At 70.3% G+C, this 20,985-nt stretch overlaps 2 protein-coding genes across 2 annotated transcripts in view; one reads left to right on the forward strand and one right to left on the reverse strand.

Annotated features, from left to right (window-relative positions):
- Window positions 1-349: 349 nt before the first annotated feature.
- MYL11 (myosin light chain 11) lies at window positions 350-6,760 on the reverse strand. Its single transcript, XM_075928756.1, has 8 exons — window positions 6,728-6,760; window positions 4,150-4,368; window positions 3,057-3,146; window positions 2,248-2,323; window positions 2,016-2,120; window positions 1,295-1,373; window positions 948-996; window positions 350-755 (listed from the first exon to the last, which is right to left on the reverse strand). The coding sequence occupies exons 1-8, from the start codon at window positions 6,743-6,745 to the stop codon at window positions 651-653; spliced, it is 741 nt and encodes a 246-aa protein (XP_075784871.1). The 5' UTR covers window positions 6,746-6,760; the 3' UTR covers window positions 350-650.
- Window positions 6,761-7,513: 753 nt separating this feature from the next.
- Window positions 7,514-20,985, forward strand: part of TBC1D10B (TBC1 domain family member 10B) — a 28,894-nt gene continuing 15,422 nt past the window's right edge. The window contains 6 exon segments of the mRNA XM_075928770.1: window positions 7,514-7,675; window positions 7,677-9,337; window positions 12,181-12,280; window positions 13,501-13,608; window positions 13,685-13,791; window positions 16,016-16,130. Coding sequence (XP_075784885.1) covers window positions 7,646-7,675; window positions 7,677-9,337; window positions 12,181-12,280; window positions 13,501-13,608; window positions 13,685-13,791; window positions 16,016-16,130 — 2,121 coding nt within the window. The 5' untranslated portion in view covers window positions 7,514-7,645.

Raw genomic sequence — 20,985 nt, forward strand, 5'->3', positions numbered from 1 at the left:
AATGGCCGTCAGAGCACTTGTGCTTTTTCGGATAGGCTCTTTTTGCATGAGAAACCCCTGTGGAGCGTCCACGCCTGCTTTTTTGCACAAGAGCTGTGGCGCATGAAGGAGTTGTGCCCCACAGAAGGAGGTTTACTACACCGCACAAAGCCCTCTGTCCTGACTGTAGATTTTCTTGTGCGAACACGCGCTTGAGGTTTTTTGCGCACAAAGCTTGTGGTATAAACACAGCCCTGCAGACTTCAGTGGGACCAGGGTTTCAACCACTGCCACTTCATTAGCCCACCTTGATCCCTTGTGCCCCACCCCAGAAGCAGCTACAGCAGGACAGACTAGGACACCAGGAGAGTTAAAAACAGGTTTTCTCAGCTTTATTGCAACATTTTTTTCTCAATTCCTGATACGGGTCCTGACCAGTTCCTTAAGACTCTGGCTGCAGGGTGAGGAAGGGGAGGGTTGTGGGACCCAGCTCCCCACCCCAAAATCACAATAAATAAGATCAGTGTCTGCAGCTGGAGGGGGGGTCCAAAACGGATGATTTGGTGTCATGTGGGGGAGATGCCCCGGACCTGGGGGGTGTGGGTGGATGGGATCCCACAGTGCCAGCCCCCTAGATGGCGGGCAGGGGAATTGGGGGAGGCCTGATGGATTTACTCTCCTTCTTTGTCTTCACCGTGTGTAATGACGTAGCAGATGTTCTTGTAGTCCACGTTGCCACCCACATCTGGAGGAAAAGCTGCCCACATGTTCTTGATCTGGGCAGGGGGAGAGAGAGGAGCAAGAGGGGAGTTAAAATTGGGGTAATCCCACCCCCAAAGGTAGGGTCTTTGCCCCGCAATACCAGACCCCTCCTTCACTTGCACTGTGGGAGCGATCAGATTGGATGGGGTGATCTGGAGGGATGGGGTTTATATTGGGGTTCAAGGTGTCACCCCCAAATATCTCACCTCTTCCGGGGTGAATCTGTCACACTGGGTGGTCAGAAGTTCTTCCAGGCTGTGATGGGGGAAGACAGAGAGTGGCAATTAGATACCCAAATTCTGGGGAGACCCCCTGATTTCTGGAGTCTCCCCAGCACCCTGGGACCTCCAGGCCTGCACCCTCTGCCAGGGAGACCCCACACCTACCTCTAGTGCCTCCTGCTGGCCAGAACCCCCCCATGTCTACCCCTACCAACTTCCCGTGCCCGTCCACTGCTGGGCAGACCTCCCCCCACCGTGCCCACTCCTTGCATCTCTTGCTGGGGAGACCCCAATGTTCCCCTAGGGCCCCCTGCAGGGGCAGGGATACTCACAACTGCTTCTTGATGGATCCTTTGCCGTCAGGGTCCAGGATCTTGAACGCCCCCATGATCACGTCCTCAGGGTCAGCACCTGGGGATCGGAGAGGGTGAGAATTGGGGGGATGGGACATACCAATGGGGGTGTGACTGGGGGGATAGGATGTACCAATGGGGGTAAGACTAAGGGATGGAATGTACAATCGGGGGTGTGAATGGGGGGGGTGGGATGTACCATTGGGGATACGAATGGGGTGGGATGTACCATTGGGGGATAGAATGAGGTGGTGATGGGACATACACATTGGGATGCAATGTGAGGATAGGACGTACCAATGCAATGGTTGGGGTGCACCAATGGGGAGTGGGTGGGATGTACCAGTGAGGTTGTGGCTGGAGGGATGGGATGTACCAATGGGTAACAGGATGGGGATGTGGCAAAGGGTGGGGGTGGAAGTTGGGGAGAGAGATGAGGGGGACAGAGACAAGGGAGGGACGGGGACGTACCAAGGCAGGGGGGAGCATGGGGATGTCCCAAAGGGGAACACGATGGGGGGCAGATAGGGATGTCTGTAGGGGAAAGGGTGGGGGATGAGGCAAACCAAAGGGGAGCAGAATGAGGGGAGATGGATGTACCAAAGGCCACATAATGATGGGGAGATACAGGAATGTACCAAGGGGAAGGAAGATGCAGGGAGAGGAGGACGTACCAACTAGGACGGGGGGGGTGACTCACCCTTGAGCTTCTCCCCAAACATGGTGAGGAAGACGGTGAAGTTGATGGGGCCACTGGCTTCTTTAATCATGGCCTCCAGCTCCTCATTCTTCACGTTCAGGCGACCTGCCCAGGGTGGCAAGGGAGGGTATGTCTCGTTATTCCCGCCCTGCCCAGACAAACCCCGCCCACCCCAGACAAGCCCCACCCACCCCAGACAAGCCCCTCCCCTGGACTGGCCCCGCCGCTGTACCCATGGCAGCGAATGTGTCCCGCAGGTCCTCCTTGTCGATGATGCCATCTCTGTTCTGGTCAATGACGGTGAAGGCCTAAGGGGAGGAGCAAAGGATCATGGGACTGGAGAGATGCCAAGGGCTGTAGGGCGCCCCCCAGCCCGACCTCCCTCCGCCCCCCTGCAGCTGTCCCCTAGAGACACCTGTCACCCGATCCCCCTTCCTGGCTTCCCTGGGAGGGCAGGCATGTCAGGAATCCCCTCCTGGCGCCATGCCGCCGAGCTGGCAGTGCAGCCCCTCCCGTGGGGGACAGGTGCTGCATGCCGGAGATGATGAGCTCTCCAGAGACCGGGGGGGGGGGGGGGAGAATGCTACCGACACCCCCCCCACTTCTGTTGCTCCATCCCTTCTACCCTCCTTCCCCTCCCCGACAGCTCCTCCCCTCTGCCGAGATGGAAATGCCCTATTCTATTGGCAGCCATGTCCCCCCACCCCCACCCCCCAAATTCCACATCTCCAGGGATTTCCTTGTAAGGCGCCTCCAACCCAGCCACCGATGTCACATCTCCACCCTCTGGCCCCCAAAATAGACACCTGGGATCCGGGGAAGGAAACTGCCCGTCCTTGGCAGGGGCTGGAAACAGCTGTGCCCAGGGAGAAGGATGCTGCGGGGAGATCTCGGAGGAGGTGCTTCTGATGGATCATTTCGGGGTGTCCTGGGACCAAGTGGTCCCCCGCACCCCACTCTTTTGGTGGAGAAACCCAGCCCCCTGGAGAGGGGGACTGAACCTTCCTCCCCCCTTTCATCCACCCCAGCTCCTAGTCTCACCTCTTTGAACTCCTGGATTTGGGTTTGGTCAAACATGGAGAAGACATTGGAGCTGCCTTCCGCTGCCTTCCTCTTGGCCTTCTTGGGTGCCTGGGATTTGCGAGGGGAGGGGGGAGGAGAAGCAGACAGACCACGGCGTGAAAAAGGTTAATTCCATGAGCCATCACCCACCGGCGCGCATCTGAGCCCTGGACGCAGGCTGGTGCCCCTCACATCCTCATCCACCTTGTCCTTGATCAGTGGGTGCACAGTCGGAGAGATGGGATGGGGGGCAACTGGCAGAGCTCTTGAGGTGAACCTCGAGAAGGGGGCTTATCTGGGGTGCATGGGAGCTAAAGAGGGAACTGGGGTGCAGTGGGTGCTATTGGAATTAGGGTGCAGAGGGGACATTGAGAGGTGTGGGAGTTATGAAAAGGAATGGGGTGCTTGGGAATTGCTGGTGGGTGTATGGACATTAATGGGGAAACTGGGGTGCATGGGAATTCCCAGGAGATGGGGTGCTCCGCAGTTATTGGGGAGTGGATTGGAGTTGGTGAGGCAAGGGGGTTCATGGGAGGGAGTAGGGGAAGGGGGCCACATGGGCCATAGTTTGGAGCAGTGACAAGACTGGGTGTCTAGCTGTGGGGGGAAGAGTGCCCCCAACTGATAACAGAGCTAGCCCAGGTTTTTCCCTGGGGAAAGCGCAGGGGAAGTGATCCCTGGGGGATGCCAGGAGGGGGTGTGGGGATAGACGGAGGGGAATGCAGGGCTAGAGACAGAGAGGGCTGAGGCAGTGGGGCGGGTGGAAAGAGGGTGGGTAGATTGGGGTGTGGAGGAGCTAGATGGCTGGGAGGGACAGATGGATGGAGCTAGGAGATAGTTGGGGGGTGTATGTGAGGGTGAAGGGATGGATGGATAGAGAGAGGGGGTGTCGGGGATACATGGGGGGGGGCATGGGGTTATATGGATCGATTGATCCCCTGGTCATTTCTCTCCACACTAGGTTTTGGCAGGCAAGTCGGAGGGTCCCAAAGCGGCGTGTGTGTGCGTGGGGGGAGGGGTGTCTCTGTTCAGTTCCCCAGCGTCCTCCCAGGCGTGTGTCCGGCTCACTTACCATCTCCTCTCCGCAGGCGGGCAGGCGCAGCTGTTGGGAGTCTCTGCTGGTGGGGGAGCAGGGCAGGCTGGGGAGCCCTGCCAATCCCCCTGGGGTTATATAGAGCTCCCGGGGGGAGCCGGGAGGGGTGACGTGCCAAGGGCTAACTATAGCAGCATCTTCAAGTTTGGCTCGGAGGAGCCCAGGGCTTGAAATAGATCCCGGCTGGGCCGCTCCTTTCTTGGAGAAAGGAGACCCGGGAGGTGGGATCCCGCCAGTCTGTGTGGCCCCCCAACTGCCCCACAGGACCCCCCATGGGGTCCCCGACCCAGGTATTGCCCCAGCGTAGAGCCTGGCTCAATCGATCCAGCTTCCCCGACCTACTTCTGCCCCATTTATCCCCCACCCCCGCATGTCACCCCACAATTGGGCCTCGGCGTGCTCCATCTGCTCCGTCACCCCCGGGATGGGTCCCCCTCTTTTGCATGCTTTGCTCCCCGATGTGACACTCCTTTATGGGTTCCCCTCACTTGCCCCATCTACTTCCCCCCGTGTGTCACTCCAATATGGATCCCCCTGAGATCCTGCGCTCCTGCCCCAGCTCCCCATGAGCTGCTCAGCTCTGGGCCTCCATGCGTCTCCCAAATAGGGGTCCCCCACTGAAAGGATCAGTTCCCCCAACCTCTGTATGTCACCCCTTACAAGTCTCCCATTCCTGAACCCTGAGTCTCCTCTGTTGCTCTCATTTGTGTCACCCCAATAAGGGTCCCCACTCTAGGGTCCTTCCATGCCACCCCACTGTTTGGCCTCTGTTTTGAGAGAGATGAAGGGAGAGAGAAATAGAGGGGTGTGTGTGGGGAGGAATGGATATGCATGGCCAATCAGCGTGGGGGAGGGGGCTAGCGGGGTCTGTGCCCCAGGGCAGGACCATGTGGGGCAATCCTGTATGGGCTGTATCTCGCTCTCCACTCCCTGCCGCCTTCCTGCCTATCCGGGTGTTTCTGAGAAATGTTCCTTATCAAGACGGGCAGCCCCAGCTGTCTCCTCTGAGCCACCACAGCAGAGTCATCATGCTGCTCCGCCAGCCCCGGCCCTTTCTAACCCTACAGCTCGTGGATCTCTGGGTGGGGCCAGCCTTGTGCCCCCACCCAACACACATGGGCTCTACCACCTGCTCCCTGTATGCAGGGCCTGGGGGAGGACCAACTGGACACGCCAAGGGGCTGATCCTCGAGGGGAAGCCAGGCTGGGTGGGTTAGTGGGCAAGCTCACAGGAGGGGAACCTGGCACATCAGCTCCTCCCACAGCTCCCCGTCCAGTCCCAGGCTAGGGGACTCGGCCAACAGGCTCTCTGTGGTGCCATCACCATCCTGAGGGACCAGAGTGAACGCCCGCCAGGCAGGGGCAGCCGTGGCTCTTTTGGCTCTCCCGGCCCGTCCTGCATGACCCACAGCCCGGCCCCCCCTGAACAGAGAGAGGGCAGGGGGGCCCTCGGGGAAGGTGGAGACATGCCTGGTGGCAGGAGGGGTGACCCGGTCCCACGGCCCTGCTGAGCCAAGCTTGGGTGTAGCCCCTGCCCCCCGTGGGGCGGAGCCTGGTGTGATGGGCCCGCCCCAAGGGCTGCCTCCCTCCCAGCCCCCCCGCTACTCCCCATGGACCCACCCTACCCCCCCCCGCTACTCCCCATGGACCCGCCCTACCCCCCCGCTACTCCCCATGGACCCGCCCTACCCCCCCCCCCCGCTACCTCCCATGGACCTGCCCTACCCCCCCCGCTACTCCCCATGGACCCGCCCTACCCCCCCCCCGCTACTCCCCATGGACCCGCCCTACCCCCCCCTGCATCCCTATGGACCCACCCTACCCCCCCCCGCTACTCCCCATGGACCCGCCCTACCCCCCCCTGCATCCCTATGGACCCACCCTACCCCCCCCCGCTACTCCCCATGGACCCGCCCTACCCCCCCGCTACTTCCCATGGACCCGCCCTACCCCCCCCGCTACCTCCCATGGACCTGCCCTACCCCCCCCCGCTACTCCCCATGGACCCGCCCTACCCCCCCCCGCTACTCCCCATGGACCCGCCCTACCCCCCCCTGCATCCCTATGGACCCACCCTACCCCCCCCCCGCTACCTCCCATGGACCTGCCCTACCCCCCCCCGCTACCTCCCATGGACCTGCCCTACCCCCCCCCGCTACTCCCCATGGACCCGCCCTACCCCCCCCCGCTACTCCCCATGGACCCGCCCTACCCCCCCCTGCATCCCTATGGACCCACCCTACCCCCCCCCGCTACCTCCCATGGACCTGCCCTACCCCCCCCTGCATCCCTATGGACCCGCCCTACCCCCCCGCTACTTCCCATGGACCTGCCCTACCCCCCCCGCATCCCTATGGACCCGCCCTACCCCCCCGCTACCTCCCATGGACCCGCCCTACCCCCCCCTGCATCCCCATGGACGCGCCCCCCCCAACCCAGGGGCACCTGCAGGGCTCGCCTGGGACCCGCCCCTCCCCCACTGCGGAGAACCCAGGCGTCCGGGCCCCCCCCAGCACGACTTGGCCAAATTCCCAGAATGCTTTGCACGCCGGCCAACCTCATGCCCCCTTCCCATTGGCTGCTGCGCTGTCCCGCCCCTCGCTTGCCCATTGGCTGCTGCTGCTGCTGTGCCGCGCCCTGCCTCTCTTCCCATTGGCCAAAGCTTTCCGCCAGCCCTCCTCTTCTATTGGTTGAGACGACTGCCAATCAATAACCCAAGCATCCCCGAGGCCGGAGTTCGCCGCTTTCGGAGCCTCCTATTGGCCGAGCTGCCCGCCCGGGTGCCCCTTCCTTGAGGAACCGCCGCGCTCATTGGCCAGGTCCCGCTCCGCTGTTCTATTGGTCGCCGGACCGGACTCAGGGTGGCCCCGACGCCGATTGGCTGAGCTGATGCGCTTTTGAGGCCAATTGGCTGAGATAAAGCCGGTCCCTCTTGGGAATGGCTGGAATGCGGCGTTAGTCCCGCCCCTTCCTGTCACAGGCCCGCCTCCGGTGTCTCTGTCCTGATTGGTTTCACCTCACCATCTGTCTGGCGCCTGGGGCCATCCCTCTGCTCCGATTGGCCACGTCCCCTCTGGTCCCGCCCCCTGCCCCAGCCCTTCTGTCACCCGCCCTTCCTCTTCTGCTCGCCAGCTCCCCGGCCTGGAGGTTTCTCCCTCCCCATTGGCCGGAGCCCCGACATTCCCCACCCTGATTGGGCTATCCCAGTGCCACTCGCCCCCATTTGGACCCGCCCTCCAACAACCCTCCCTCTCCTCCCCATTGATTGGCTGCCCGGGTGCCCCCTCCTGGCCTGTGATTGGCCACCCCCCACGTGGCACTGCAGGGCTGCGCGCGCAGCCTGGGGGGGGCTGGCTTCTGGTTGCTGGATGCCTAGGCTGAGGCAGAGCCCCAGAGAGGCTCCTGCCTCCGCCCCCCCTCCCCTGTCACTCTAGGCCGCCCCCCAGGGGCCGGGGGGGAGGAGTCGGCTGTCGCCATGGAGATGGGGGCTGGTGACGCCCCGTCACCCCCCGCCCCGGTACAACGCGCCCCGGTCGGCGCTGTACACCGCCAGGCTGGGCGCCAAGGCGACGCCAACCGCGCCCTCGCCCGGCCCCCCGGCCCGGCCCCTGGGCAGCCCCACCGGGACCTCTCCGGGCATCGCCACGGCGACCGGCGGCGTGGGGACCTCTCTGGGCATCGCCACGGCGACCGGCGGCGTGGGGACCTCTCCGGGCATCGCCGCGGCGACCGGCGGCGTGGGGACCTCTCCAGGCATCGCCGCGGCGACCGGCGGCGTGGGGACCTCTCCGGGCATCGCCGCGGCGACCGGCGGCGTGGGGACCTCTCCGGGCAGCGCCGCGGCGACCGGCGGCGTGGGGACCTCTCCGGGCAGCGCCGCGGCGACCAGCGGCGTGGGGACCTCTCCAGGCATCGCCGCGGCGACCGGCGGCGTGGGGACCTCTCCGGGCAGCGCCGCGGCGACCGGCGGCGTGGGGACCTCTCCGGGCATCGCCGTGGCGACCGGCGGCGTGGGGACCTCTCCGGGCATCGCCGCGGCGACCGGCGGCGTGGGGACCTCTCCGGGCAGCGCCGCGGCGACTGGCGGCGTGGGGACCTCTCTGGGCAGAGCCACGGCGGTGACGGGCCAAAGAGTGACATCTCCGGGCAGCACCGTGGTGGCGGGCAGTGTGGGGACGTGCCCTGGCAGTGCCGTGGTGGCGGATGGCGTGGGGATGTCTCCGGTGACCACGGGCAGCGTGGCGGCGTCGCCAGGGAGCACCACGGTGTTTCTGGTGGTGACGGACGGTGTGTCGGCGTCTCCAGGCAGCATCACCGCATCTCCAGCAGCAGCGGGTGGTGTGGCTGCATCTGCAGGCAGTGCCAGGGCATTTCCAGCAACTACAGATGGTGTGGGGACATCTCCAGCAGTGCCAGGTGGCGTGGCGGTGTCTCCGGGCAGTGCCACGGTGTCTCTGACGGCAACTGGCAACGTGGTGGCATCTCCGGCAGCGCCGGCGTCTCCGGCCAACTTGAGGCCATCTCCAGCACCTACAGGCAGCGCGGCCGCCGTTGTGGACAGTGAGGGGCCCTGTGTGGTGACAACGGGCAACATGACAGCTCCAGTGGCATCTCCTGTGGCAACCACACCTGGCGCCACCATGGCAGCTGCCGCTGTCCAGGTGGTTTTGGTTTCTACGGAAACGACGCAGCTGGCAGGGGCGGACGCGACGACGACCCCTCCCGCGGCAGCACCCTCGGGCTCTCTCACCATGCCCAACAGCCTGGCTGCGGGAAAGGCAGCCCCGCCCGTCCCGGTTAAGCCCCTCCCCGCACCCTTCCCATCGCCGGCCGTGGTGGTGGAGGCGCCCAGCCCGGTGGTGCAGGAGAAGAGCTCTCCCCCGGCGACGGAGGTCCCGGCACCTCTGGATCCCGCCGTCTGTCAGGACATGGGGTCCCAGTCCAGCCTGGGCCCTGGAATCCCACCTCCCCGGCCCCCGCCGGCGCCAGACACCCTGAGTTATCTGGATTCGGTCAGCCTCATGTCGGGCACCTTGGAGTCCCTGACGGGTCCCGGCTTCCCTGACGACGCCAGCTCCCTGGGCTCCGACTCGGAGATCAACGGCCTGCCCTACCGCCGTACAGACAAATACGGGTTCCTGGGGGGCAGCCAGTACTCTGGGATGCCGTGAGTACCCCAGCTGCCCCCTCACCTGTGCCCTTCCCCTCTAGGGGGCGCTGGCTCTGGTCTGGTGCCAGGGCAGGGCCTGGCGGGCTCAAGGGGGTGGGAAGGGGAGGAGCCAGGACCTTTTCTGGCTAGGGGCGCCATCTCTGATCTGCTTCTGGGGCACGGCGGTGGCTGCCTTGGGAGGGTGGGCAGTGGGCCCAGGCCTTTCCCCTGCCCCTCTGGCCCCCCATTCCCTGGCCGCAGCACAGGTTGGCTGGGTGCAGATCCCCACCTGTGCTGCCCGGCCCGGCCCGGCCCAGGCAGCCTCAGAGATGCCCAGAGCTGTATGGGCTGAGGAGATGGCATGTCCACACTGGGGGGATGTCCCTGCCACTGGAGCATCCTGGCCTGCCTCCGAGGAGCCCATCTCCTGCCCCTGCTGTGCTGAGGGTCTTGTTGACTCTCTCAGGGAGCTTCCCCCTGCCCCCCAGCACTGACTCACTCACTGGGGTGAGCCTGGCTGGAGCCAGCTAGTCCTGTGTTCCATGGCTCGGGGCCTCTGTCCCGCCACCCTCCTGTCCGGGGCAGGCCAAGCCCCTGGCCTGTTTGAGGTCGTGGCCCGGCCTGTGGCCCCTCCAATAGCCCCGGTTGGAGTCGGGTGGCAGGGGCTGAGACTGTCTGGCTCAGCACACGGGTGGCTTGACCAAAGCAGGTGCTTTCCATGCTGGGCGGGGTCTACCCCGTTCCCGGGGCTCGGAGCCTCCCCTGGGATGCAGGGGAGCCACTGGGGGTAGCACAGGGCTAGTCCCACCCCCTGAGTGGAGGTGCCCTGGTGCTGGGCGGAGGGAGCTGAGGGGCAGAGCAGACGGGGAGGGGAGCCGGGGTGTGGAATTGAGGCCGTGGGGGGCTGCTGTGTGCCTGGGCAGACTGGGCTGTGCGGCCTGATCTGCGGGGAGGTGGCAGGGAGATGTTGCTGTGGGGGGTGGAGGCCGAGGGGAGCAGTGCTGAACATCCCCCTCCGTCCCAGCATCCTCCTCTCCCGGGCCAGAGGGGGGAATAGCCCCCCCCACAGCTCTCCCAGATTCTCCCCCACCCATGCTCGTGTGAACGCCCCCCCCACTTCCCTTCCTGAGTTTCTCAATGAAGCAGCCCCAAGCCACCACTTCCTGTTTCCCCTCCCGGCTCTTCCTGTTTCTCCACCCTGCCTCCCCATCCACTCCCTGCCCCGTCCTGTGGAATCCGAGTCTGGACCCCCTGCCTCCCCCGCACCCTCCATGCCCTCCAGGGACCAGTCGGTGCTTGGCCCCGCTGCTCCGGCTGCCAGGGCCCGGGGGAGGCTGTGGACACGGGGGCTGAGGCCCCACAGACCCCTCCCACGGCATGGCCATCGGCCCGGGATGGATCCCTGTGCTGGATCCGGAGAGGCCAGGCCCCCGCCCCTGAGCCAGCTGCTCTCTGGTGCCTCCCCCCTGCTCAGGAAGCAGAGAGCGGCTCTGGAGTGGGAACTGAGAGCTCTTGTGCTGGGGAGCAGGGCCCTTCTGGGCAGTCGGCAAACGCCTCTCGGAGCCTCTGTTTCCTCCTTCCTCCTGCGGAGGGGAAACCGGGCTGGTCGCTGTCACTTTGGGCCTTGTTAATTTCACTTCCTGGTCAAACCTCCCCCGGTTACATCCCTGGGATGGAGAATTGGGAGAATTGGGGGCGGTGGGACCCCAGGGCAGGGCTGGCAGGGGCTGTGGGTCGGGGGTGAGGGGCACTGGCAGGGCTGGGCTGGCAGGGGCTGTGGGGCGGGAGTGAGGGGGGGCTGTGGGGCAGGGCTGGGTTGGCAGGGGCTGTGGGGTGGGAGTGAGGGGGGCTGTGGGGCAGGGCTGGGCTGGCAGGGGCTGTGGGGCGGGAGTGAGGGGGGCTGTGGGGCAGGGCTGGGCTGGCAGGGGCTGTGGGGCGGGAGTGAGGGGGGGCTGTGGGGCAGGGCTGGGCTGGCAGGGGCTGTGGGGCGGGAGTGAGGGGGGCTGTGGGGCAGGGCTGGGCTGGCAGGGGCTGTGGGGCGGGAGTGAGGGGGGCTGTGGGGCAGGGCTGGGCTGGCAGGGGCTGTGGGGCGGGAGTGAGGGGGGGCTGTGGGGCAGGGCTGGGTTGGCAGGGGCTGTGGGGCAGGAGTGAGGGGGGGCTGTGGGGCAGGGCTGGGTTGGCAGGGCCTGTGGGTCGGGGGTGAGGGGCACTGGCAGGGCTGGGCTGGCAGGGGCTGTGGGGCGGGAGTGAGGGGGGGCTGTGGGGCAGGGCTGGGCTGGCAGGGGCTGTGGGGCGGGAGTGAGGGGGGGCTGTGGGGCAGGGCTGGGCTGGCAGGGGCTGTGGGGCGGGAGTGAGGGGGGGCTGTGGGGCAGGGCTGGGTTGGCAGGGGCTGTGGGTCGGGGGTGAGGGGGGGCTGTGGGGCAGGGCTGGGCTGGCAGGGGCTGTGGGGCGGGGGTGAGGGGGGGCTGTGGGGCAGGGCTGGGCTGGCAGGGGCTGTGGGGCGGGGGTGAGGGGGGGCTGTGGGGCAGGGCTGGGCTGGCAGGGGCTGTGGGGCAGGAGTGAGGGGGGCTGTGGGGCAGGGCTGGGCTGGCAGGGGCTGTGGGGCGGGGGTGAGGGGCACCGGCAGGGCTGGGGGGCAGGTCCCTGTTCTGATTACAAACACCAGAGGGCCTGAGAGCCAGTAAGGGCCACGGCTCACTCGGCATTTTGGGGAAGGGCTTCTGCTGTTACCTGGACACAAGCCGTCTGCTTCCCCCCCCCCCCCCCCCCCCCCCCCCCCGGCACTGCTGTGGGGAAGCTCCCCTGGCTGCAGCTGGGGGCTGGGTGTGGCTGCCCCATGACTCTGACCCCCCCCCCCCCAGGGAGAGCGGGATCCCGGTGGACGTGGCGCGGCAGCGGGAACTCAAGTGGCTCGATATGTTTTCCCACTGGGATAAATGGCTCTCCCGGCGATTCCAGAAGGTAAGTGGCTCCCCAGCCCCAGCCTCTCCCAGCAGTGGAGGGGATGGGGGGTTGCAGGGCACTGATGGGAGGGCAGGTGGTGGGTGGGGCCACTGTTGGAGGACGGGGCAGTGCCTATGGGGCACTGTTGGGGATGGGGTGGTGGCTGGGGAGCACTGCGGGGGAGTAGGGCTCTGGCTGGGGGGGGCACCGTGGGGGGGCAGGGCTCTGGCTGGGAGACACCATGAGGGGGTGGGGGGTGGCTGAGGGCGCCGTGAGGGGATGGGGCAGTGGCTCGGGGGCGCCTCGGGGGGACGGGGTGGTGGCTGGGGTCGCTGTTGGGGGCGCCGGGCACTGGCTGGGGGCGCCGCGGGGGGACAGGGCAGTGGCTACGGGGCACAGTTGGGGGCGCCGGGTCACCGGCTGGGGCGCCGCGGGGGGCAGGCGCTGGCTGGGGGGCACCGCAGGGGGACAGGGCGGTGGCTACGGGGCACTGTTGGGGGCGCCGGGCACTGTTGGGGGCGCCGTGGGGGGACAGGGCAGTGGCCACGGGGCACTGTTGGGGGCGCCGGGTCACCGGCTGGGGCACCGCAGGGGGACAGGGCGGTGGCCACGGGGCACGGGTGGGGGCGCCGCGGGGGGCAGGGCAGTGGCCACAGGGCACGGGTGGGGGCGCCACGGGGGGCAGGGCGGTGGCTATGGGGCACGGCTGGGGGCGCCGCGGGGGGGCAGGGCGGTGGCCACGGGGCACTGCTGGGGGCGCCGCGGGGGGCAGGGCGGTGGCCGCGGGGCACTGTGGGGGCGCCGTGGGGGGCAGGGCGGTGGCCACGGAGCCCTGGGGGGGCGCGGCGGGGGGCAGGGCGGTGGCCACGGGGCCCTGTGGGGGGCGTCGGGGGGGCAGGGCGGTGGCCACGGGGCCCTGGGGGGGCGCCGGGGGGGCAGGGCGTGGCCACGGGGCCCTGGGGGGGCGCGCCGGGGGGGCAGGGCGGTGGCCGTGGGGCACTGGGGGGGGCGCGCCGGGGGGGCAGGGCGGTGGCCGCGGGGCCCTGGGGGGGGCGTCGGGGGGGGCAGGGCGGTGGCCGCGGGGCCCTGGGGGGGCGCTGGGGGGGCAGGGCGGTGGCCGCGGGGCCCTGGGGGGTGCCGGGGGGGCAGGGCGGTGGCCGCGGGGCCCTGGGGGGCGCCGGGGGGGCAGGGCGGTGCCCGTGGGGCCCGGGGGGGCGCTGACCGGCGGGTGTCCGCAGGTGAAGCTGCGCTGCCGGAAGGGGATCCCCTCGTCTCTGCGGGCCAAGGCCTGGCAGTTGCTGTCGAACAGCAAGGAGCTGCTGGAGCAGAACGCCGACAGGTTTGAGGTGCGCCCCGGGGGGGTGGGGGGCGTGGGGGGCGGGCGGCTGGGCTGAGCCTCACCCCTGTTCCTGGCACCCCTAGGAGCTGGAGCGCCAGCCCGGGGACCCCAAGTGGCTGGACGTCATCGAGAAGGACCTGCACCGGCAGTTCCCCTTCCACGAGATGTTCGCCGCCCGGGGGGGCCACGGGTGAGACTCCAGCGGCCCTCCAACGGGACCAGAGCCACACAGACCCCTTTCCCAACGGGCACCCCTGGGGGGCGGGCTCCCCCCCGGGCCCTGCCCACGCCCCCCTGGGGGGACAGGCTCCCCCCCCCCCCCCCCGGCCCAGACCATCCGGGCCCTGCCCACGCCCCCCTGGGGGACAGGCTCCCCCCCCCCCCCCCCGGCCCAGACCATCCGGGCCCTGCCCACGCCCCCCCTGGGGGGACAGGCTCCCCCCCCCGGCCCAGACCATCCGGGCCCTGCCCTCGCCCCCCTGGGGGGACAGGCTCCCCCCCCGGGCCCTGCCCACGCCCCCCTGGGGGAACAGGCTCCCCCCCCGGCCCAGACCATCCGGGCCCTGCCCACGCCCCCCTGGGGGGACAGGCTCCCTCCCCCCCGGCTCAGACCATCCGGGCCCTGCCCACGCCCCCCTGGGGGGACAGGCTCCTCCCCCCCCGGCCCAGACCATCCGGGCCCTGCCCTCGCCCCCCTGGGGGAACAGGCTCCCTCCCCCCCCGGCTCAGACCATCCGGGCCCTGCCCTCGCCCCCCTGGGGGGACAGGCTCCCCCCCCCGGCCCTGCCCTCGCCCCCCTGGGGGGACAGGCTCCCCCCCCGGCCCTGCCCTCGCCCCCCTGGGGGGACAGGCTCCCCCCCCGGGCCCTGCCCACGCCCCCCTGGGGGAACAGGCTCCCCCCCCGGCCCAGACCATCCGGGCCCTGCCCTCGCCCCCCTGGGGGGACAGGCTCCCTCCCCCCCCTTGCTCAGACCATCCGGGCCCTGCCCACGCCCCCCTGGGGGGACAGGCTCCCTCCCCCCCGGCCCAGACCATCCGGACCCTGCCCACGCCCCCCTGGGGGGACAGGCTCCCCCCCCCCCCCCCGGCCCAGACCATCCGGACCCTGCCCTCGCCCCCCTGGGGGGACAGGCTCCCCCCCCCGGCCCAGACCATCCGGGCCCTGCCCACGCCCCCCTGGGGGGACAGGCTCCCTCCCCCCCCGGCCCAGACCATCCGGGCCCTGCCCTCGCCCCCCTGGGGGAACAGGCTCCCTCCCCCCCGGCCCAGACCATCCGGGCCCTGCCCTCCCCCCTGGGGGGACAGGCTCCCCCCCCCGGCCCTGCCCTCGCCCCCCTGGGGGGACAGGCTCCCCCCCCGGCCCTGCCCTCGCCCCCCTGGGGGGACAGGCTCCCTCCCCCCCCTTGCTCAGACCATCCGGGCCCTGCCCACGCCCCCCTGGGGGAACAGGCTCCCTCCCCCCCGGCCCAGACCATCCGGGCCCTGCCCTCGCCCCCCTGGGGGAACAGGCTCCCTCCCCCCCGGCCCAGACCATCCGGGCCCTGCCCTCGCCCCCCTGGGGGAACAGGCTCCCTCCCCCCCGGCCCAGACCATCCGGACCCTGCCCACGCCCCCCTGGGGGGACAGGCTCCCCCCCCCCCCCGGCCCAGACCATCCGGGCCCTGCCCTCGCCCCCCTGGGGGAACAGGCTCCCTCCCCCCCCGGCCCAGACCATCCGGGCCCTACCCTCGCCCCCCTGGGGGGACAGGCTCCCTCCCCCCCCCCCCCCCGAAGACCAGCCAGACTGTGCTCTGGTTCCCCCTGGCGGGACAGGCCCTGTGACCCGTTCCCCTCCTGAGCCAGCCGGGCCCTGCTCTGGAACACCCTGGGGGGGGGGGGGGGGGAGTCCTGTGACCCATATCTGCCCCCAAGCCAGCCGGGCCCTGCCCTGGAACACCCTGGGGGGAGGGGGGGGGAGTCCTGTGACCCATATCTGCCCCCCAGCCAGCCGGGCCCTGCCCTGGAACACCCTGGGGGGAGGGGGGGGGAGTCCTGTGACCCATATCTGCCCCCCAGCCAGCCGGGCCCTGCCCTGGAACACCCTGGGGGGAGGGGGGGGGGTCCTGTGACCCATATCTGCCCCCCAGCCAGCCGGGCCCTGCCCTGGAACACCCTGGGGGGGGGGAAGTCCTGTGACCCATATCTGCCCCCCAGCCAGCCGGGCCCTGCCCTGGAACACCCTGGGGGGGGGGGTGAGTCCTGTGACCCATATCTGCCCCAAAGCCAGCCAGGCCCTGCCCTGGAACACCCTGGGGGGGGGGAGTCCTGTGACCCATATCTGCCCCCAAGCCAGCCGGGCCCTGCTCTGGGGTGGAGCTCGCCCCCCTAGAGGGCCAGGCCCCTCAGGCGTCTAACTCCGGTTGCTTCCCCCGCAGGCAGCAGGACTTGTACCGCATCCTAAAAGCCTACACCATCTACCGGCCCGACGAGGGCTACTGCCAAGCCCAGGCCCCCGTCGCGGCCGTCCTGCTGATGCACATGCCCGCGGAGGTCAGAGCCCCTTCCTCTGCCAGGGCCTGGCTCCTTGCCTCCCCTGAGTGTCTGGCTGGTTTGAACCCCCCTTCCCCCCCCAGCACCTCTCGGGTTTGGGCGGGGAGCCAGGACTCCGGGTCTCTCCCCGTCGCTCTGGGAGGGCGGTGGGGGGGGGAGCCAGGACTCCGGGTCTCTCCCCGTCGCTCTGGGAGGGCGGTGGGGGGGAGCCAGGACTCCGGGTCTCTCCCCGTCGCTCTGGGAGGGCGGTGGGGGGGGGGGAGCCAGGACTCCGGGTCTCTCCCCGTCGCTCTGGGAGGGCGGTGGGGGGGAGCCAGGACTCCGGGTCTCTCCCTGTCGCTCTGGGAGGGCGGGGGGGGGGAGCCAGGACTCCGGGTCTCTCCCCGTCGCTTTGGGAGGGCGGTGGGGGGGGAGCCAGGACTCCGGGTCTCTCCCCGTCGCTCTGGGAGGGCGGGGGGGGGGGAGCCAGGACTCCGGGTCTCTCCCCATCGCTCTGGGAGGGCGGTGGGGGGGGAGCCAGGACTCCGGGTCTCTCCCCGTCGCTCTGGGAGGGCGGTGGGGGGGGGGAGCCAGGACTCCGGGTCTCTCCCCGTCGCTCTGGGAGGGCGGTGGGGGGGGGGAGCCAGGACTCCGGGTCTCTCCCCGTCGCTCTGGGAGGGCGGTGGGGGGGGAGCCAGGACTCCGGGTCTCTCCCCATCGCTCTGGGAGGGCGGTGGGGGGGGGGGAGCCAGGACTCCGGGTCTCTCCCCGTCGCTCTGGGAGGGCGGTGGGGGGGGGAGCCAGGACTCCGGGTCTCTCCCTGTCGCTCTGGGAGGGCGGGGGGGGGGGGGGGAGCCAGGACTCCGGGTCTCTCCCCGTCGCTCTGGGAGGGCGGGGAGGGGGGGGGAGCCAGGACTCCGGGTCTCTCCCTGTCGCTCTGGGAGGGCGGTGGGGGGGGAGCCAGGACTCCGGGTCTCTCCCCGTCGCTCTGGGAGGGCGGGGGGGGGGGGAGCCAGGACTCCGGGTCTCTCCCCGTCGCTCTGGGAGGGCGGGGGGGGGGGGGGAGCCAGGACTCCGGGTCTCTCCCTGTCGCTCTGGGAGGGCGGTGGGGGGGGGGAGCCAGGACTCCGGGTCTCTCCCCGTCGCTCTGGGAGGGCGGTGGGGGGGGGAGCCAGGACTCCGGGTCTCTCCCCGTCGCTCTGGGAGGGGCGGTGGGGGGGGAGCCAGGACTCCGGGTCTCTCCCTGTCGCTCTGGGAGGGCGGTGGGGGGGGGGAGCCAGGACTCCGGGTCTCTCCCCGTCGCTCTGGGAGGGCGGTGGGGGGGGGAGCCAGGACTCCGGGTCTCTCCCTGTCGCTCTGGGAGGGCGGTGGGGGGGGAGCCAGGACTCCGGGTCTCTCCCTGTCGCTCTGGGAGGGCCGGGGGGGGGGGGGGGGGAGCCAGGACTCCGGGTCTCTCCCCGTCGCTCTGGGAGGGCGGTGGGGGGGGAGCCAGGACTCCGGGTCTCTCCCTGTCGCTCTGGGAGGGCGGTGGGGGGGGAGCCAGGACTCCGGGTCTCTCCCTGTCGCTCTGGGAGGGCGGTGGGGGGGAGCCAGGACTCCGGGTCTCTCCCTGTCGCTCTGGGAGGGCGGTGGTGGGGGGGAGCCAGGACTCCGGGTCTCTCCCTGTCGCTCTGGGAGGGCGGTGGGGGGGAGCCAGGACTCCGGGTCTCTCCCCGTCGCTTTGGGAGGGCGGTGGGGGGGGAGCCAGGACTCCGGGTCTCTCCCCGTCGCTCTGGGAGGGCGGTGGGGGGGGGAGCCAGGACTCCGGGTCTCTCCCCGTCGCTCTGGGAGGGCGGTGGGGGGGGGAGCCAGGACTCCGGGTCTCTCCCCGTCGCTCTGGGAGGGGCGGTGGGGGGGGGAGCCAGGACTCCGGGTCTCTCCCCGTCGCTCTGGGAGGGCGGTGGGGGGGGAGCCAGGACTCCGGGTCTCTCCCCGTCGCTCTGGGAGGGCGGTGGGGGGGGAGCCAGGACTCCGGGTCTCTCCCCGTCGCTCTGGGAGGGCGGTGGGGGGGGAGCCAGGACTCCGGGTCTCTCCCCGTCGCTCTGGGAGGGCGGTGGGGGGGGAGCCAGGACTCCGGGTCTCTCCCCGTCGCTCTGGGAGGGCGGTGGGGGGGGAGCCAGGACTCCGGGTCTCTCCCCGTCGCTCTGGGAGGGCGGTGGGGGGGGAGCCAGGACTCCGGGTCTCTCCCTGTCGCTCTGGGAGGGCGGTGGGGGGGGGAGCCAGGACTCCGGGTCTCTCCCCGTCGCTCTGGGAGGGCGGGGGGGGGGGGGGAGCCAGGACTCCGGGTCTCTCCCCTGTCGCTCTGGGAGGGGCGGTGGGGGGGGAGCCAGGACTCCGGGTCTCTCCCCGTCGCTCTGGGAGGGCGGTGGGGGGGGGAGCCAGGACTCCGGGTCTCTCCCTGTCGCTCTGGGAGGGCGGTGGGGGGGGGAGCCAGGACTCCGGGTCTCTCCCCGTCGCTCTGGGAGGGCGGTGGGGGGGGAGCCAGGACTCCGGGTCTCTCCCTGTCGCTCTGGGAGGGCGGTGGGGGGGAGCCAGGACTCCGGGTCTCTCCTCTCCCCTGGCGGGCAGCGGGGCTGGTGCTGGTTAGCTCGGCGGGGTTGGGACTCCTGGGTCTTTCCCTGTCCATGGGCAGGGCCGTCCCAGCTGACACCGTGTGTGTCCAGGTCCCGTTGGTGGGATTGCTACGTGTCTACCCCCCCCCTTTCTCTGTCCTGCCCCAGCCGTGTGTGTCCCTCTGTCCGTCCCCGGTCTGCGTCTGGCGTCGGCGTCACTCCCCCTGCCCCGTGCGGCGGGGGGGGCTGCTGGCGGCGCGGGGGCTGCGCTGCAGAAGCGTCCGTGAGCGGAGGAGCCCGCGGTGGGGGGGGGGGAGTAACGGGGAAGGCCGGGCCCTGCTTTTAACTCAGGCTGGCCGCTCCCATCGCCCTGCCCGGCCCAGCTTAAGGCCAAGGCGCCGTGCAGCCCGGGTCAGCTCGTGTGTGTGGCCTGGCTCGCCTGTCGGCTTGGACGCCTGGCCGGGCCCCAGAGCGCCCTGGGCCTGGCTCTCCTGTCGGCTTGGACGCCTGGCCGGCCCCCAGAGCGCCCTGGGCCTGGCTCTCCTGTCGGCTTGGACGCCTGGCCGGCCCCCAGAGCGCACTGGGCCTGGCTCTCCTGTCGGCTTGGACGCCTGGCCGGCCCCCAGAGCGCACTGGGCCTGGCTCTCCTGTCGGCTTGGACGCCTGGCCGGCCCCAGAGCGCACTGGGCCTGGCTCGCCTGTCGGCTTGGACGCCTGGCCGGCCCCCAGAGCGCACTGGGCCTGGCTCTCCTGTCGGCTTGGACGCCTGGCCGGGCCCCAGAGCGCCCTGGGCCTGGCTCTCCTGTCGGCTTGGACGCCTGGCCGGCCCCCAGAGCGCACTGGGCCTGGCTCTCCTGTCGGCTTGGACGCCTGGCCGGCCCCCAGAGCGCCCTGGGCCTGGCTCTCCTGTCGGCTTGGACGCCTGGCCGGCCCCCAGAGCGCACTGGGCCTGGCTCTCCTGTCGGCTTGGACGCCTGGCCGGCCCCCAGAGCGCACTGGGCCTGGCTCTCCTGTTGGCTTGGACGCTGGCCGGCCCCCAGAGCGCACTGGGCCTGGCTCTCCTGTCGGCTTGGACGCCTGGCCGGCCCCCAGAGCGCACTGGGCCTGGCTCTCCTGTTGGCTTGGACGCCTGGCCGGCCCCCAGAGCGCACTGGGCCTGGCTCTCCTGTCGGCTTGGACGCCTGGCCGGCCCCCAGAGCGCCCTGGTCCTGGCTCGCCTGTCGGCTTGGACGCCTGGCCGGCCCCCAGAGCGCACTGGGGCCTGGCTCGCCTGTCGGCTTGGACGCCTGGCCGGGCCCCAGAGCGCACTGGGCCTGGCTCTCCTGTCGGCTTGGACGCCTGGCCGGGCCCCAGAGCGCCCTGGGCCTGGCTCTCCTGTCGGCTTGGACGCCTGGCCGGGCCCCAGAGCGCACTGGGCCTGGCTCTCCTGTCGGCTTGGACGCCTGGCCGGGCCCCAGAGCGCACTGGGCCTGGCTCTCCTGTCGGCTTGGACGCCTGGCCGGCCCCCAGAGCGCCCTGGGCCTGGCTCGCCTGTCGGCTTGGACGCCTGGCCGGCCCCCAGAGCGCACTGGGCCTGGCTCTCCTGTCGGCTTGGACGCCTGGCCGGCTCCCAGAGCGCACTGGGCCTGGCTCTCCTGTCGGCTTGGACGCCTGGCCGGCCCCCAGAGCGCCCTGGGCCTGGCTCTCCTGTCGGCTTGGACGCCTGGCCGGCCCCCAGAGCGCCCTGGGCCTGGCTCTCCTGTCGGCTTGGACGCCTGGCCGGGCCCCAGAGCGCCCTGGCCTGGCTCTCCTGTCGGCTTGGACGCCTGGCCGGGCCCCAGAGCGCCCTGGGCCCTGGCTCTCCTGTCGGCTTGGACGCCTGGCCGGGCCCCAGAGCGCCCTGGGCCTGGCTCTCCTGTCGGCTTGGACGCCTGGCCGGCCCCAGAGCGCCCTGGGCCTGGCTCTCCTGTCGGCTTGGACGCCTGGCCGGCCCCCAGAGCGCCCTGGGCCTGGCTCTCCTGTCGGCTTGGACGCCTGGCCGGGCCCCAGAGCGCCCTGGGCCTGGCTCTCCTGTCGGCTTGGACGCCTGGCCGGCCCCCAGAGCGCACTGGGCCTGGCTCGCCTGTCGGCTTGGACGCCTGGCCGGGCCCCAGAGCGCCCTGGGCCTGGCTCTCCTGTCGGCTTGGGACGCCTGGCCGGCCCCAGAGCGCACTGAGCCTGGCTCGCCTGTCGGCTTGGACGCCTGGCCGGGCCCCAGAGCGCCCTGGGCCTGGCTCTCCTGTCGGCTTGGACGCCTGGCCGGGCCC

The sequence above is a fragment of the Pelodiscus sinensis genome, chromosome 4 (assembly GCF_049634645.1).
Source record: "Pelodiscus sinensis isolate JC-2024 chromosome 4, ASM4963464v1, whole genome shotgun sequence".
Classification (NCBI taxonomy): Eukaryota; Metazoa; Chordata; order Testudines; family Trionychidae; genus Pelodiscus; species Pelodiscus sinensis.